This window comes from Sander vitreus, chromosome 23 (genome assembly GCF_031162955.1).
Source record: "Sander vitreus isolate 19-12246 chromosome 23, sanVit1, whole genome shotgun sequence".
In the NCBI taxonomy this organism is placed as follows: Eukaryota; Metazoa; Chordata; class Actinopteri; order Perciformes; family Percidae; genus Sander; species Sander vitreus.
The window spans coordinates 13,231,826-13,244,649 of NC_135877.1; the positions used below are offsets into that span (position 1 = coordinate 13,231,826).

The window sequence follows — 12,824 nt, forward strand, 5'->3', positions numbered from 1 at the left end:
ATGATACTGTAGGAACAATAATAAACAAATGTATTGCTCCTAGGTACAACGACAGTAATGGGAACAGCCGGGTGCCCAGTCCTAGCCCCAGCGTGTCAGTGTCCAATCAAAGACCACAACGGCCGGTGTCGCTCACAGTGCCCTCGCTACTGGGCAAAGACTCCAGCTCACTGTGTCACGGCAGCGCAGGCAGTCTGGTGGAGGCGGTGAGTATGTATATGTGTGTGTGTGTGTGTGTGTGTGTGTGTGTGTGTGTGTGTGTGTGTGTGTGTGTGTGCGCGCACGCTCGCCTGTGCACGTGCGTGTGTGCGTGTACAAGTTTGACAAGGTTACACGTTCGTCTGGCGCTAAAACAGTCCTCAGTTTTGAGGATTTTCTGCTTTTCTTTGTCTTACGTCAGTGATTCCCAGCCTGGGGGTTAAGACCTCTGCAGTGGGTCACATGATAAATTCGAGGGGTTCATGATATGTTCTGCTACACAATGTTTAATTTGTATGTTTGCTTTTTAGTGAAATATTGGGTAGTTTTACCTCTTTAGGCCTTGCAACTTATAATTTATAGAATTCTGACACCTGTGACGAGGGGTCGCAAGTAGACACTGCTTTATATTTAATTTAAAACAAGCAATTTGATGACCTTTGGCTTTAAGAAATTACCATTGGCATTTTCCATTATTTTATAGACAAAACAATTTATCAAGAAAATAAAAATTTAATTTAAATGAACTAGTACAGTGCCCGTTCAAAACGTGCCTGTTTGGAACAGGCCGATTGCTTGGCATCCTGTGCTGCTTGTAGCTTTCTCCAGAACCATTGTCCCCCAAAATTACTTACAGAAGGACCGCAAAGCACTGCATACTATCGACTTACTGTGTACTTCTACTTCAGAGGAAAACAGTGTACTACTACATTTACCTGACAGACAAATGTTATGATTATGTTGCAGATTCAGATTTTTACTCACAAAATATCACAATTAAAATATGGAGTAATCACAGACATTTGCCTCATGGACTCATGGCGGTGCGTCATGTGCCATCCATCCGGCCCGTTATGATAGCCAATCAGCAAAAATATGTGTAATCAACCACCAGAACCGGACCTAGTACCGTGACAAACTCAGCGATTAATGATGGCGGTGCTATCTCATCTTGTCATTATTATCCTTAACGAATTTGGATCTTGGCTCAACAGCATTTAGTGGCTTTATTTCAGCTACAGATGTAGTCAGTGTTAACACAGTCACAGTCCAATGGAATGGCAGGACGAAAAAGACGAAGTGAAGAAAAGTCAGAGCCGGTGAACCGCAACCAATGAGCCCACTATGGATGTAGCAACCTCGCCTCCACTGCTGTACAGAGCCTCGTACACACACACACACACACACACACACACACACACACACACACACACAGAGGGTCCTCGATTTATAGTTTGATAAAAATAATCATTAGTTGCAGCCGTAACAGTTGCATCTTTTTCCTACTACATTAAAGTATATTTTTCTCTCCCATTCCATCCCACAATTTCTCTCTATCTTCCTCCCTTCATCTCCATCCATTCCTTTCTTTCCCATCCCTCCCCAGGTGCTAATATCAGAGGGTTTGGGTCATTTCGCCCAGGACCCGTCATTCATCGAGGCGACCAAAGCCGAGTTGGCCGATGCATGTGACATGACCATTGAAGAGATGGAGCACGCCGCCATCAACATTCTCAACGGCAACACCGCCACCAACGCCACATCCTGCACCTCCTCCACCTCCCAGCACAGCCCCAACGGCAACCTCCTCCCCTTCCACACAGCAGCAGCAGCAACACACAGGGACCAAGTGGTCAGCGAGGGCGGGGAAGAAGCCAGAGGAAGCAGAGGCTCTGTCCATGAGCCGTCCTCGGTGGAGGAGCGGCAGGAGCTGCTAGCAGGGGTGAGGGGACGAGAAGAGGAGGAGGAAGAGGCAGTAGGGCGGGAGGAGGAGCAACACAGAAGCTCGGTTGTGATTGGAGGAGCGCAGCACAGGAACAGCGGGCTGTTGGAGGACGAGGATATGGAGTGTGTGACGAGTTTGTAGGAGTTAGATTGACGGGTTCGATTGGCCAACTGGCCCCTCTGACATCATCAGAGACTGACGCTTGTCAGTGCTGGGTAACAGCGCCGCGGCTAGCTCTGTCTGTCCCCGCCCCACACACACACACACACACACACACACACACACACACAGTGTCTGCCTCTCTGACGTAACCGCTCTGGACAATGGCGGCCAGTGACGCAACCTTAAACACCTGGTTATGACTTTGTTGGTTAATATGACTTTGTATGTGTGTGAATGTTTGTAGTCAAGTATACCACACTATACTCTATACTATCTGAGTGTATGCTTGTATGTGACCTATGATTTGTACGTGTGCGTGAGTGCGTGTGTTCTACACGTGTCTGAGTGTGTCTCTAAAGTGCCTCACAGTTTTATCATGTCCTTAAAGTGTGAAGAGCAGAAAAGTAGAGAGAAGCAAAAAAAGCGAGGAGAAAGTAGAAATGAAGGAAAGGTAGAAAGGAAACAACAGAAGCAGGAAGTCCTTTTATGGATTTCCTGCAGTCGACATAAGTGTTTATTGTTTTCATTTCCTATGCCTACTTAGGTGTTGTGTTAGTGTTGTTTGTCTGGCCGCCATGAAGCCAGGTAGGGGACAGCAGACCAGCTTGGGGGGGTGGGGTCAGTTAAGGATTTAAATCTGACCACACCCACTTGTGGTCAAAGGTCAACACCTTCTTGGTTCACTGATGATGAAGCGCTGTATTGAGTAAACAGGGCGAGGAAAAACCCTGTTTGAAATCTCTTCCTCTTCCAAAGCTAAGGAACCTTGGAGCACAGCCCTGCCAGCCTGGGGGTGGTATTAAGGTGACACACCACCCCCTGCCAAAAATCCCCAAGATTTTAGGGATGGCCCAACAGCCACAACAGGGCTTCTGTAGGGGGCCACGGGCAGAGAGAGACACTCTCTGGCCAACAGGAGGCTGGCCAGCTCTTTTGTCCGCTGTTCAGCGAGAGACAAACTCACCTCGTCCATCACCTTGATCTGGCATCGCCTCCTCTCCCGCTTTTCCTTGTTTGACCACGCCCACCACCTGCCCCAAACAGGAAATGGGAGGAGCATTTGGTGGCTAAGCAAAGACAGCAAGCCCCCTTTTCTGCCTCATACCTCGCCGTTCCTCACTCCCCCCTCTCCTTCCTCCCTCTTATTTGGTTATTCCACGACCCCTCTTCCTCCATCGCTGGGTTTTTTGCTTTTTTAGCCCTCGGGAGGTGAGTGTGTCAAATGGGGCAACAGAGACGGAGGGTGGAGGAGAGAACGGGAGTGACCGATTGAAAAGAAAACAAACTTGGGGCATGGATCTACAGAGGATCTGTCAGTCAATCAACCTCACTTCCTTCTCCAAGACCCTCCTCTTCCTCTCAGCGTAGAATCCTATTGGATTTGCTGCCACACACTCTCTCTACAGACCACGCCCACTATGTATTTAACAGTTCAATATTGTGCAAAACTGGCTAGCCATGACTAATTTGTTTTATATTCATGATGTTATTGGTTTAATTTATCCTTGATTTGTTTGCACAATCGGGGTGCTGGTCTTATAAATGTATTTTTGCTCGGTTTATTTTAGGAGAATTTTAAGAGGTTTTAAGTATTGAAGCAGGGCGTAGTGTTTGCGTGCGAGTGTATAACTATATTGGTGCGTGCGGGTGTGTGTCTGCGTTTTAGTACAGAATGTATGTATGCACGAATGTGTGAGATAGTGTGTGTATCTAAAAGGGGGTCTTTCTCTCTATCAGTATGCACCTTTTACAGATTGTATCTATTTATTTATTTATTTTTCCCAGAAGAGAAAAATGTGTGTGAGAATGTGCATTTGTATGTGTGCGTGCCTGTGTCCGAGTGGTTACTTATGTATTCTAAACAGCTGATTTTAAGCCTAGACAGTAAATTAAGGTAGCATTACAAGTATGGTATTTTGTGTGTGCGTGTGTGTGCGCAAGGGTGTGTGTGTGTGTGTGTGTGTGTGTGTGTGTGTGTGTGTATGTGATAATGGGCCTCCTTAACACAGGGTTACCATGGACAGGCATGCTTCCAAAGCTTTGGGATTTCTTTAGCACGGTTTTTACTTTTTAGCCAAGCTGCAGAGACAGAAGCCATTCTATCTTTGAAATTTCGTCATCGTATAATTTTTCTTTATTTCTCTGTTTAGATGTAATTAGGCGTAAGGTCTCCAGCGAGGTCAGAGTGACGGTAAAGTTTACAGTGGTGATGAGTTTTGGCATTGCAGCTTGCCCAGAAGGGAACAAGCCTTTTGGCAATTGCTGCTTTTCTTCTTTATGGTGGATGTTGCTCTGAGTGGTAGAAGCACCAAATTCGCACTGCCACAGTGACGCCTCGTGAATGAACTGGGGGGTGACGCACTGATTGCTCGGCTTTAGCACACCATAATCACACAATTTCATAATTTAATCGTAGTTTAAACTCCAAATGAACTATTAGGGCTGGTGTACAGATGCTGCAAGACTTCTGAATCACATCTCTTTGTCTGAGGTCTGCTCATATCACAAAACATTATGATTTATTGTCATTGTTAGAAATAAAACAGCTCCCTGTCTGTAATATCATTTACTGGTAAAACTAATTACTGAAATAAATTATACTACAAACAGGTAATTTACTGTCAGTTGATAAGATGTGATAATTGTTTGGTTAACATGAAAAACTATTGAATACAGATCCGTAAACTGTCAGCTTGGAGGGAAGTTGTGTCCTGGATGATTCCCCAGTGGTGTGATTTTTGTCTTTTCATTTTCTTCTAATGGCTTTTAGGTAGCATGCTCACAACCTTTTACTGACCTTTCTCTTTTATAGTTTGGATTCACCTGAGATAAGGTATGACCACATGATGCCATGGCCAGTTATGGACCTCAGGCACCTCAGTAGATTCACAGTAGTGCCACAGGGCACAGGTCTCCCCTTGGTGTTGTATCTTCTCCAAAAAAAAACATTCCTAATGTCAGTATCACATCCTTGGTGCCAATTGTCACATTTATTGAACAACTTTATAGTATTTAAAACTGAAATGATTCAGTTCAGCTCTCTAAAGTGTTAAAACATAATTGTCGTTGCCACCACAATCCAGATGCAAAGTCAACTGTACACTAGGCTAGTATTAAAAGCCTGTATCTTACCAGACCAGTGCTCACATGCAGGTACATCTCAGTGGATCTAGGCAAAAAGATTTTCTATGGTCAATTTTATGTTCGGGTTAGAGCATTAAAAAACGTACTTTTTAACTTACACTCTCTTATGAGCGCTAAAGAAAATTCTAATATTTTGCAACAGATGTTTATCTCTAAAGATCTCACTTTTAAATACATTGAATTCCCACCCAGAGATACTTTCACATGTAAACTTACAGCCATTAGTTTTCACTTTAATTTACCATTCCGGACTAACTGCTGAGCTCTCATTCCTACATGTTATCATGTTAAGAAGAGCAGGTTTGTGGCAGGGAAGGGTATGCATGAACACACTGCCATACACTGCATCCTGTGCCAGTAACAGACTTCTGACATTATTATGCAAACTAAATGTGAATGTTGAACGTGTTTTAGTGGCAGTGCTATTGTTGTTTTGTGGTAATTATCATACTGCAAGGCCTGAAGAAGTCTGTGTTGTCAAAGGAATACCCTCCCTGACATGTAGTCTGTTCTTTTCTTTTCTTCCTGTGGCCTCATAAAACATCTTCAGCGTTTATTTTTTTTCTTTCAGTTATTTTAAAAGCAACTCATAAAAATAGTATTTATATTTAAACGACTTGGTACCATATGTTAACAGACTACTTTTTGGCTAGTGGCTCACATCAGTTTCAGTATTTTAGTCAAATTTTAAGTCTAAAAGTTAGGAAAGCAGATTTGAAGTGTGGTCAAACATGTTAATGTGTGTGCAGCGAAGCATTTGGGTTCAGTGTTTTTGTGCACAATCTCACTTTGTGCTTTATTTTTGTTTCCACACTCCAGCCCTGGTAAAGTTGATTTAACCCTGAACGAATTTAAAAAATATGAGTCCTCCTCCTGGTTATTAATGCTGGTTTACTCAATACACCTGATGACTATAGGACTAAATCCTCAATAATGAATGTAACCAGCAGGCACCTGAATTGTAAAGTAGTAGTTTTTGTATCTAAGATGCTACAGAAAGGCCAGCAAGCTATCTGGCTTTCTATCAACCATTCTATCAGCCAGTATAGCAACAGCTGTGAGTGTTACTCTCTCAAGGCAGTTTTGATAAGAAACCATGTAATGAATGACAATAGTTACTTTAATAATGTATCAATGAATTATCCAAAACAGAACCATTCTCAGACTTGACCAAGTTAAGAAAAAGGATGGGAAGATCTCCACAATCACTGATCAATAGTCATATTCATAAATGTTCAGTATCATCTCCAGCTTTGAGGATAAAAGAACATAGATAATGCATACATGCACCTCAGAAACTACAGTTCAAACCCTTTACCTTTGTGTTCCTAATAAATGTCCACTTACATATTATAGACACACACATATAGAGTGACCCTGCATATCAGAAGTGCAAACCCGGGCTTTGTTGTTTCTGTTAAAAAGTTCTTTGATTTCAAATGCTGGTGAGAGAGATATAGAGGCATGTGGTGCCCCTGTGTGGAGTGGAGCAGCATTGCCGTTTTTATGTTACATATTGGTTGAACTATGAGTTGTATATGGTATGAGTGGGTGTAATCCTGCATCCCACAAGATATGCAAAAACAATGCAATAACTTTGACTGTATACAAGGTTTCCCGAAGTAAATATATTTGTGAAAGTGGAGAAAAAAAAATATCATGACGATGTATAGTTTTTTTTTCTTTTTACATTTTGACGTAAACTCAGTGGTTTACATGCCAGAGAAACCTAACATACTTGAAATCAGGTACATTGCAGTGCAGTATAGTAAAGAGTATTTATTTATCTTTCTCGTGCCATGGTGTTGGATCTGCATCTGCAGTCTAAAATGTGTATTGAGACATCAACATGAAATTGGTGTTTTTTGCTTGCGGTTTAGCTTCCAGCCAGTGTAGCCCCAGGATGAAAATCTGATTGTTTATTTTGATGACTCAGCAGCAAAAACAACTAACTTCACCTCCCTGACTCAATATGTGTTTGACTGCATATCTTTCTCCTGTTTATTTTATACTGATTAAGCTACTAGGGTGTGCCATCAGTATTGCATGAGGTTCACATGTTGACATTGAACGTGCCAGGTTTGCAGTCTTTTTGTTTTGATCAGGTTAAGTATCATATCCCATTATGACAGTAGCTATTTCTATTTAGTGTACATATGATTAAAGTCAGTATTTCTTCTCTAGATAAACATCTGAGTGTGGACAGCAGGAGGGGTGTTCGGAAGGTGATTTTGCATATCTTGTGTCCTTCGGGCTCTTAGTCCGTGTTCTGATTCCTAACCCCGAGAAGGACAGAGCTCATGTTTATATGATTGTCGAACGTTGAGAGAGAAAGCAAACTACAGTATTTTTACTCCACAGTTTAGACAGGTGTCACTACTTCTTTGCCTTTGTGTTGCCATAGTCTCTGTTTTCAACTTGTATCTTTTCCTTGTTTGACATTTGGAAGATGGACCAGTGGGAATCATTTTTATGAAATGGACCAAATTACCCATAATTAGTAGTTTTGTTTTTTACAAAACATATTGGTGGATTGAAATCAAGGCTCAGGGCAGACAAACACAGAGGCAGGAGCTACATAGCACGTACACACTCGATTGCTTACTTGCTATGTTCAAGCACAAAGTAAACAGTATGCATGAAAACGTCAACTTAAAATCCACAGGTTAAACTGAAGCTGTGTCCCAATTCCATACCACACACTAATTCTGAGCAGTTTTTAAGTATTTAGTGTGTTCAGATATATACTGTAAGTAAAAGTATAAGGGGGACTCGCAAGATTAAAAGAAGAATGGTAGAAATCGATGGAGCAGAGTTCGAGATATCCTGACGTTTAGACCTAAATATGCTTTTCTATAGACCCTCCCTGCCCACATCTTTTAAACTTCATGGTTTCTAAAACGAATTACAGTTATCAATATCAGTATCATTCAAATGATAGTGTAATTTTAAAGTCTGTTTAATCGACATTGGACAGTGTAGTATAACATGGTTAGGTATGCTGATTTATTGTGAACCAACAGCAAAAACATACTATATATATATAGGTATGTAGTTATATACAATAAGCGTGTAGTATGGAATTGGAACACAGCAGTGTTTTTTGTCCACCCTGCCAGTAATAGTCCCTTAACGGCTGGCATTTTGACTTATCAGCAGTAAAAGCACAGGTGGAATTTATAACCTTAAACATGGCTTACTTCCATTTTGGTGTGCCAGTAAACCGGTGTGCATCAAACCTCAGCTGTGGAGCTGGAACCACTAAATGGGAAGTCGCCATTATTAATAATATTAGTTATACATGTGTTTTGCAAGTCTGTTGTGTGTGTTTATGTAGCTGTGGTCTCTGGCTCAATGTAGATAGTTAGTAGCCAGCTTATCAGGCTGATAAGCTGCAGTTGTGTCCACAGCTAGTTAAACTACAGCCACACCCCTCTGCCATAAAGGGTGCAGGTCAAATTCAAGTCAGTTCCTCAAGTGAAAGCAAAGAAAGAGAGAGAATAAAGTAGACGGAAGACAATCTGTTGATGACAATGGGAAGCAGTGGGTGTTTGGTCTGCCTAAGAATGTTGGATGGAGAGTATCTTTTGGGGATCGTTGAAGATTTTATTTCATCATGTTTGAATTTCAGGGTGGTCTAAGTTCTTACATGGTGAATTATATATTCAAGTAATGTATGCATGAGTTCTCTCTCTAGGGATATAAAGTATTGGCCCTATGTGAATGATAATAACTGTATCTCACCACTAGCCAATGATTGTATATTTTTTATACACCACATACCATATTATAGGAAGAAATATATGAATATATAATATTTAATCACCAGAATGTTATAATAAGGAAAAGGCAGGACACTTATTTGGGAATGTAGTTAGTGAAATGTTGGTTATGAAAATGTGTTATATAAGCCTACTGACTGAGGGTCAGTAAGAATTTAGTCCCACTTTACTGACTGTATTTTTGACCAATAGGGAACCAGCAGGGAATCATGTAGCCTAGTTATATTTACAGAAGAAGAAGAAACATTGTATGTTTCAGCTGATGGCATATGCACAATGGGCTTTAAGGTCGTTTCACCACCGCCTTGGATGATTCAGATGACATAATTAACCACAGCTAAGCCCCCTCGAAATCTATCCATTACCAGTGCTGTGTCTCCAGAAGTAGACAGGCTCTTTGTTCAACTTTTAAATACACTAGGGTACAGAAATGAATGTGGTTCACTTGCCACATTTCCCAATTTTATTTTAAGTTTTAGGCAACAGCGAGATCTGAAATATGTGTTTGCTTTAGTTTTTTTTTTTTTTTTTTTCGTGAAGTGAGCTGAAAGACAATAACCTACCAGCAACCTGTCAGCGTAGGTCAAAGTCTGGACATTTTCCTACTGTAGCACCGAGAGACCTGTCTCTCTTTCACTAGTCGATACACACACATATACACTGTACACTTTTTCAAATGCATTATCAAAGCTATTAAAGACATCAAACCAAAATAATCCACCACATCAAGGACTAGCTCTCTTTATGGTTTGAGCCATGAAAAGCATGTAGCTTCTATTTTTTTCTTCCAAGAAAGGAATTAGAGGACTTGAACTATATAAGTGTAGATACATTCTTATTAAATGCAGGAAGAGGAGTAATTCAGCAGCTGACTAGCTGATTTTGTGGGTTAATGCTGAATTTATTTATAATTTATTCTGCATCTTGACAGTAAGGGTGTTAAGAAACCATGTTGTTTGTGTGGAAGAGCTGCTGTACATGACAAAAAAAAGATGTCATCGAAACATGCTTTTTATTTTACACGTGCCATTTTAGTATTAGAGTTCTGAGTTTATCCTAAACTATACACAGATATGTGCTCAATTTAACAGAGAGTGTAAGGCTGGAAAGCAGGAGTTGTGTTATTCTTCCTGTCTTAGTCACTTAGATTCCCTCATATATATATATATATATATATATATATATATATATATATATATATGTTATATTTTCTTGTAAACCAAAGTGTTGTTGATCATTGTTCGATCCTGACATATTTTAAGAGGACTATTTTGAATATAGATTTTATTTTACTTTTTTCCTAGGTAAAAAATCAGCATAGCCTGTTGTAGGAATCAAATTAAACCTAATTCAAACTTCCCTGTTCTGGAGAAACAAGAGAGGATCGTCTCTTTGTTTTTCTCTTGTATGGATGTCTTGACATCAATGCTGATGGATGCTTTGGGGAATAGAGCAGAACGCGAAAGGGAATATACTATAAAATACACATTTATATTGCAAGTGTCTTCTATTTTATATATATATATAGAGAGAGAGAGAGAGAGAGATAATCAAACTATATCTAAATTATATGATGGTAAATGATAGTTTACTTTGCGGAGGATCAAAAGAAACCATGTGAAAAATCACATTCAATTCACAGCCTGCTAAATATAAATGATTAAAAGTTATTGGATGGGTTTTGGAGGCAAATTGATTGCAGTGTTTAAACTTTGATCAGTATTGAAAAAATCTTAACCAACCCTCTGCATACTGTGCTGCACTGGCTCAGCGCTGTTTAACATTCAAACGCTCCTAGACATGTCTTTGACAAGTCTTCACAGATCAGTCTTGGGAAAAATTTGATTTGTTCACTCGAGATGGTGGTGAGGAACAAAAATATGATTAATTTACTTCCTTTTTAAATGAACCAAATAGATGATATTGACTTGCCTGATAGATTTAGAAATAGCATAAATGATTGTTAGATATATAACCCACCCATTGTGTAGCAACACCTACAGCAGCACCCATATGTAAACATTTAGGACAACTGTTACTGTTGGAAGGACCTTGAAAGCCTTGTGTTCATCACTAATTCCTTCTTTTATCATTCATACACTTAAATCAATAATAACTCATAAAGGAGATCCCTGTTTGCACGTTAGAATATCTGAGTCTGCCACATAGATTGCTCTTTGTGTTTACTTTGGTGGAGAAAGCTGCACCCACAGCTTGTGGATTGAGGAAAGGAGTTTTGTGTACCAGCATTGACTTTCTTCCGGATATAACTTCAGCTAACAACTGAGCTCCTGAGGTGTGACAGCAGCTTTACGATGCAGACTTTCTGTCAGTGTTTCTGGTGGTAAAACAGCTCCTCAGTAGAACCACAAATGTCTGTGCCTCCCTTCATCTACTACGGTCTAATTTTAATGATACTTAACATTACACACATAAATGATGATTTCATCCCTTGAATGTGCAGCGATGCTCATACATATCTGGAAAATTAAAGTATTTGAGAGTTAGACTACTAGTTTATGTTTGGATATTTAGCATCCCTTAATGGAAGAAACTGGCATCTCAGTTTTGACCACCACATTCATAAAGAATCAGATTTTAACTCTTAGCTGACACATAGGATCTCTACAAACTTTGATTCAGTGGGTTTGTCTCGCTAAGAAAGCCACACTTGACCACAAAGAGTTAGAAACAAACAGGTCTTGTATGCCTGTGTGTGTAATGAATGAGGTGGCCCATCTGAGAGTAGTGTCATGTACATTATCAGTGTTTTCTTCCGTGAGTTATTTCTTGCTGGTGTGGAAACGCCTCTTTAACAGCATGCAGGCGTTAACTAATTTTTCTTTTACCCAGGCAGGGGGATGCTGGCCTTTTGCCAGCCTGATGATTCAATGGCAGGTGGTCCACAGCTCCATATACAGTAGTGTTCGGCGAAGGCTTTCCTGTTCCTTATTTACTGGGTAAATGCCATGGCTATGTGGCTCTGTCCTCCACTGGTCAGTAGTGTCTTAAGATCTTGTTCGTAGTCTTAGTTCACTACTCATGCAAAGTGTTAAAGGGCCTTTGACAGGATTGAGCTGTTTGTTTGTCTGTTATTATTTTGTATGGAGAGAGGTTTTCACACAGAGACCAATTTGTTGTAATATTAGTACGTGACGCTACTGTTAAATGTAGTATTTAATAACAGCACTATTTATGGTCAAAAAAATGAACTAGAGTGTGTAATTGTACTTGCGGTAGCTTTGGAGGCAGGTGGTCATTTTGTAACTGTTCTTAAAACATAAGCCACTCCCCCTCGACTGCGAGGGATATCATTGGTTCTGAGGTTGCTAAGTGACACTGGCCCAACATCATTTGGTTTCCTCAGTCACCATTTGTCTCTTCGGTGACGACTGCATGGTCTCACAGTTGACACTCCCTTTTTTTTCTTCTTCTTTTTTTTTCTAATGGAGAGTTGTTGATTTCATTTTTGTTCATTCACTTAATTTTACATTTTAGAAAGGGAAAGAATGCAAATGAAATAAATCTGAATATTACTTCAATCACTTTTTCTACTCCTATTTTCAATAAAAAGTCAAACGAAAAACCAAACAAAAAGTTGATTTGTAAATAAGTAATGTACAGTTTGTATCTGTAACTTGTCAGTCTGTCATTGGTGACAGAGTCTGTCTTGCTTATAACGCACGCTACCAGTAAATAAAAAAAGGAAAAAGTATATTTAGACTGTATGGTCCCTTGAAAGCAAGTTTTAAATTAATATCTGATGTATATTCCTGTAACATTGCATTTTTATCTGAGGAATGATGTTATTA

General features: G+C 40.2%; 1 protein-coding gene across 1 annotated transcript in view; it reads left to right on the forward strand.

Annotated features, from left to right (window-relative positions):
• The window catches only part of cacna1c (calcium channel, voltage-dependent, L type, alpha 1C subunit), a 154,174-nt gene extending 143,065 nt beyond the window's left edge, over window positions 1–11,109 (forward strand). Inside the window, exons 49-50 of the mRNA XM_078243219.1 lie at window positions 44–206; window positions 1,586–11,109. Coding sequence (XP_078099345.1) covers window positions 44–206; window positions 1,586–2,065 — 643 coding nt within the window. The 3' untranslated portion in view covers window positions 2,066–11,109. The remainder of the gene's footprint in view (window positions 1–43; window positions 207–1,585) is intronic.
• The last annotated feature ends 1,715 nt before the right edge of the window (window positions 11,110–12,824 follow it).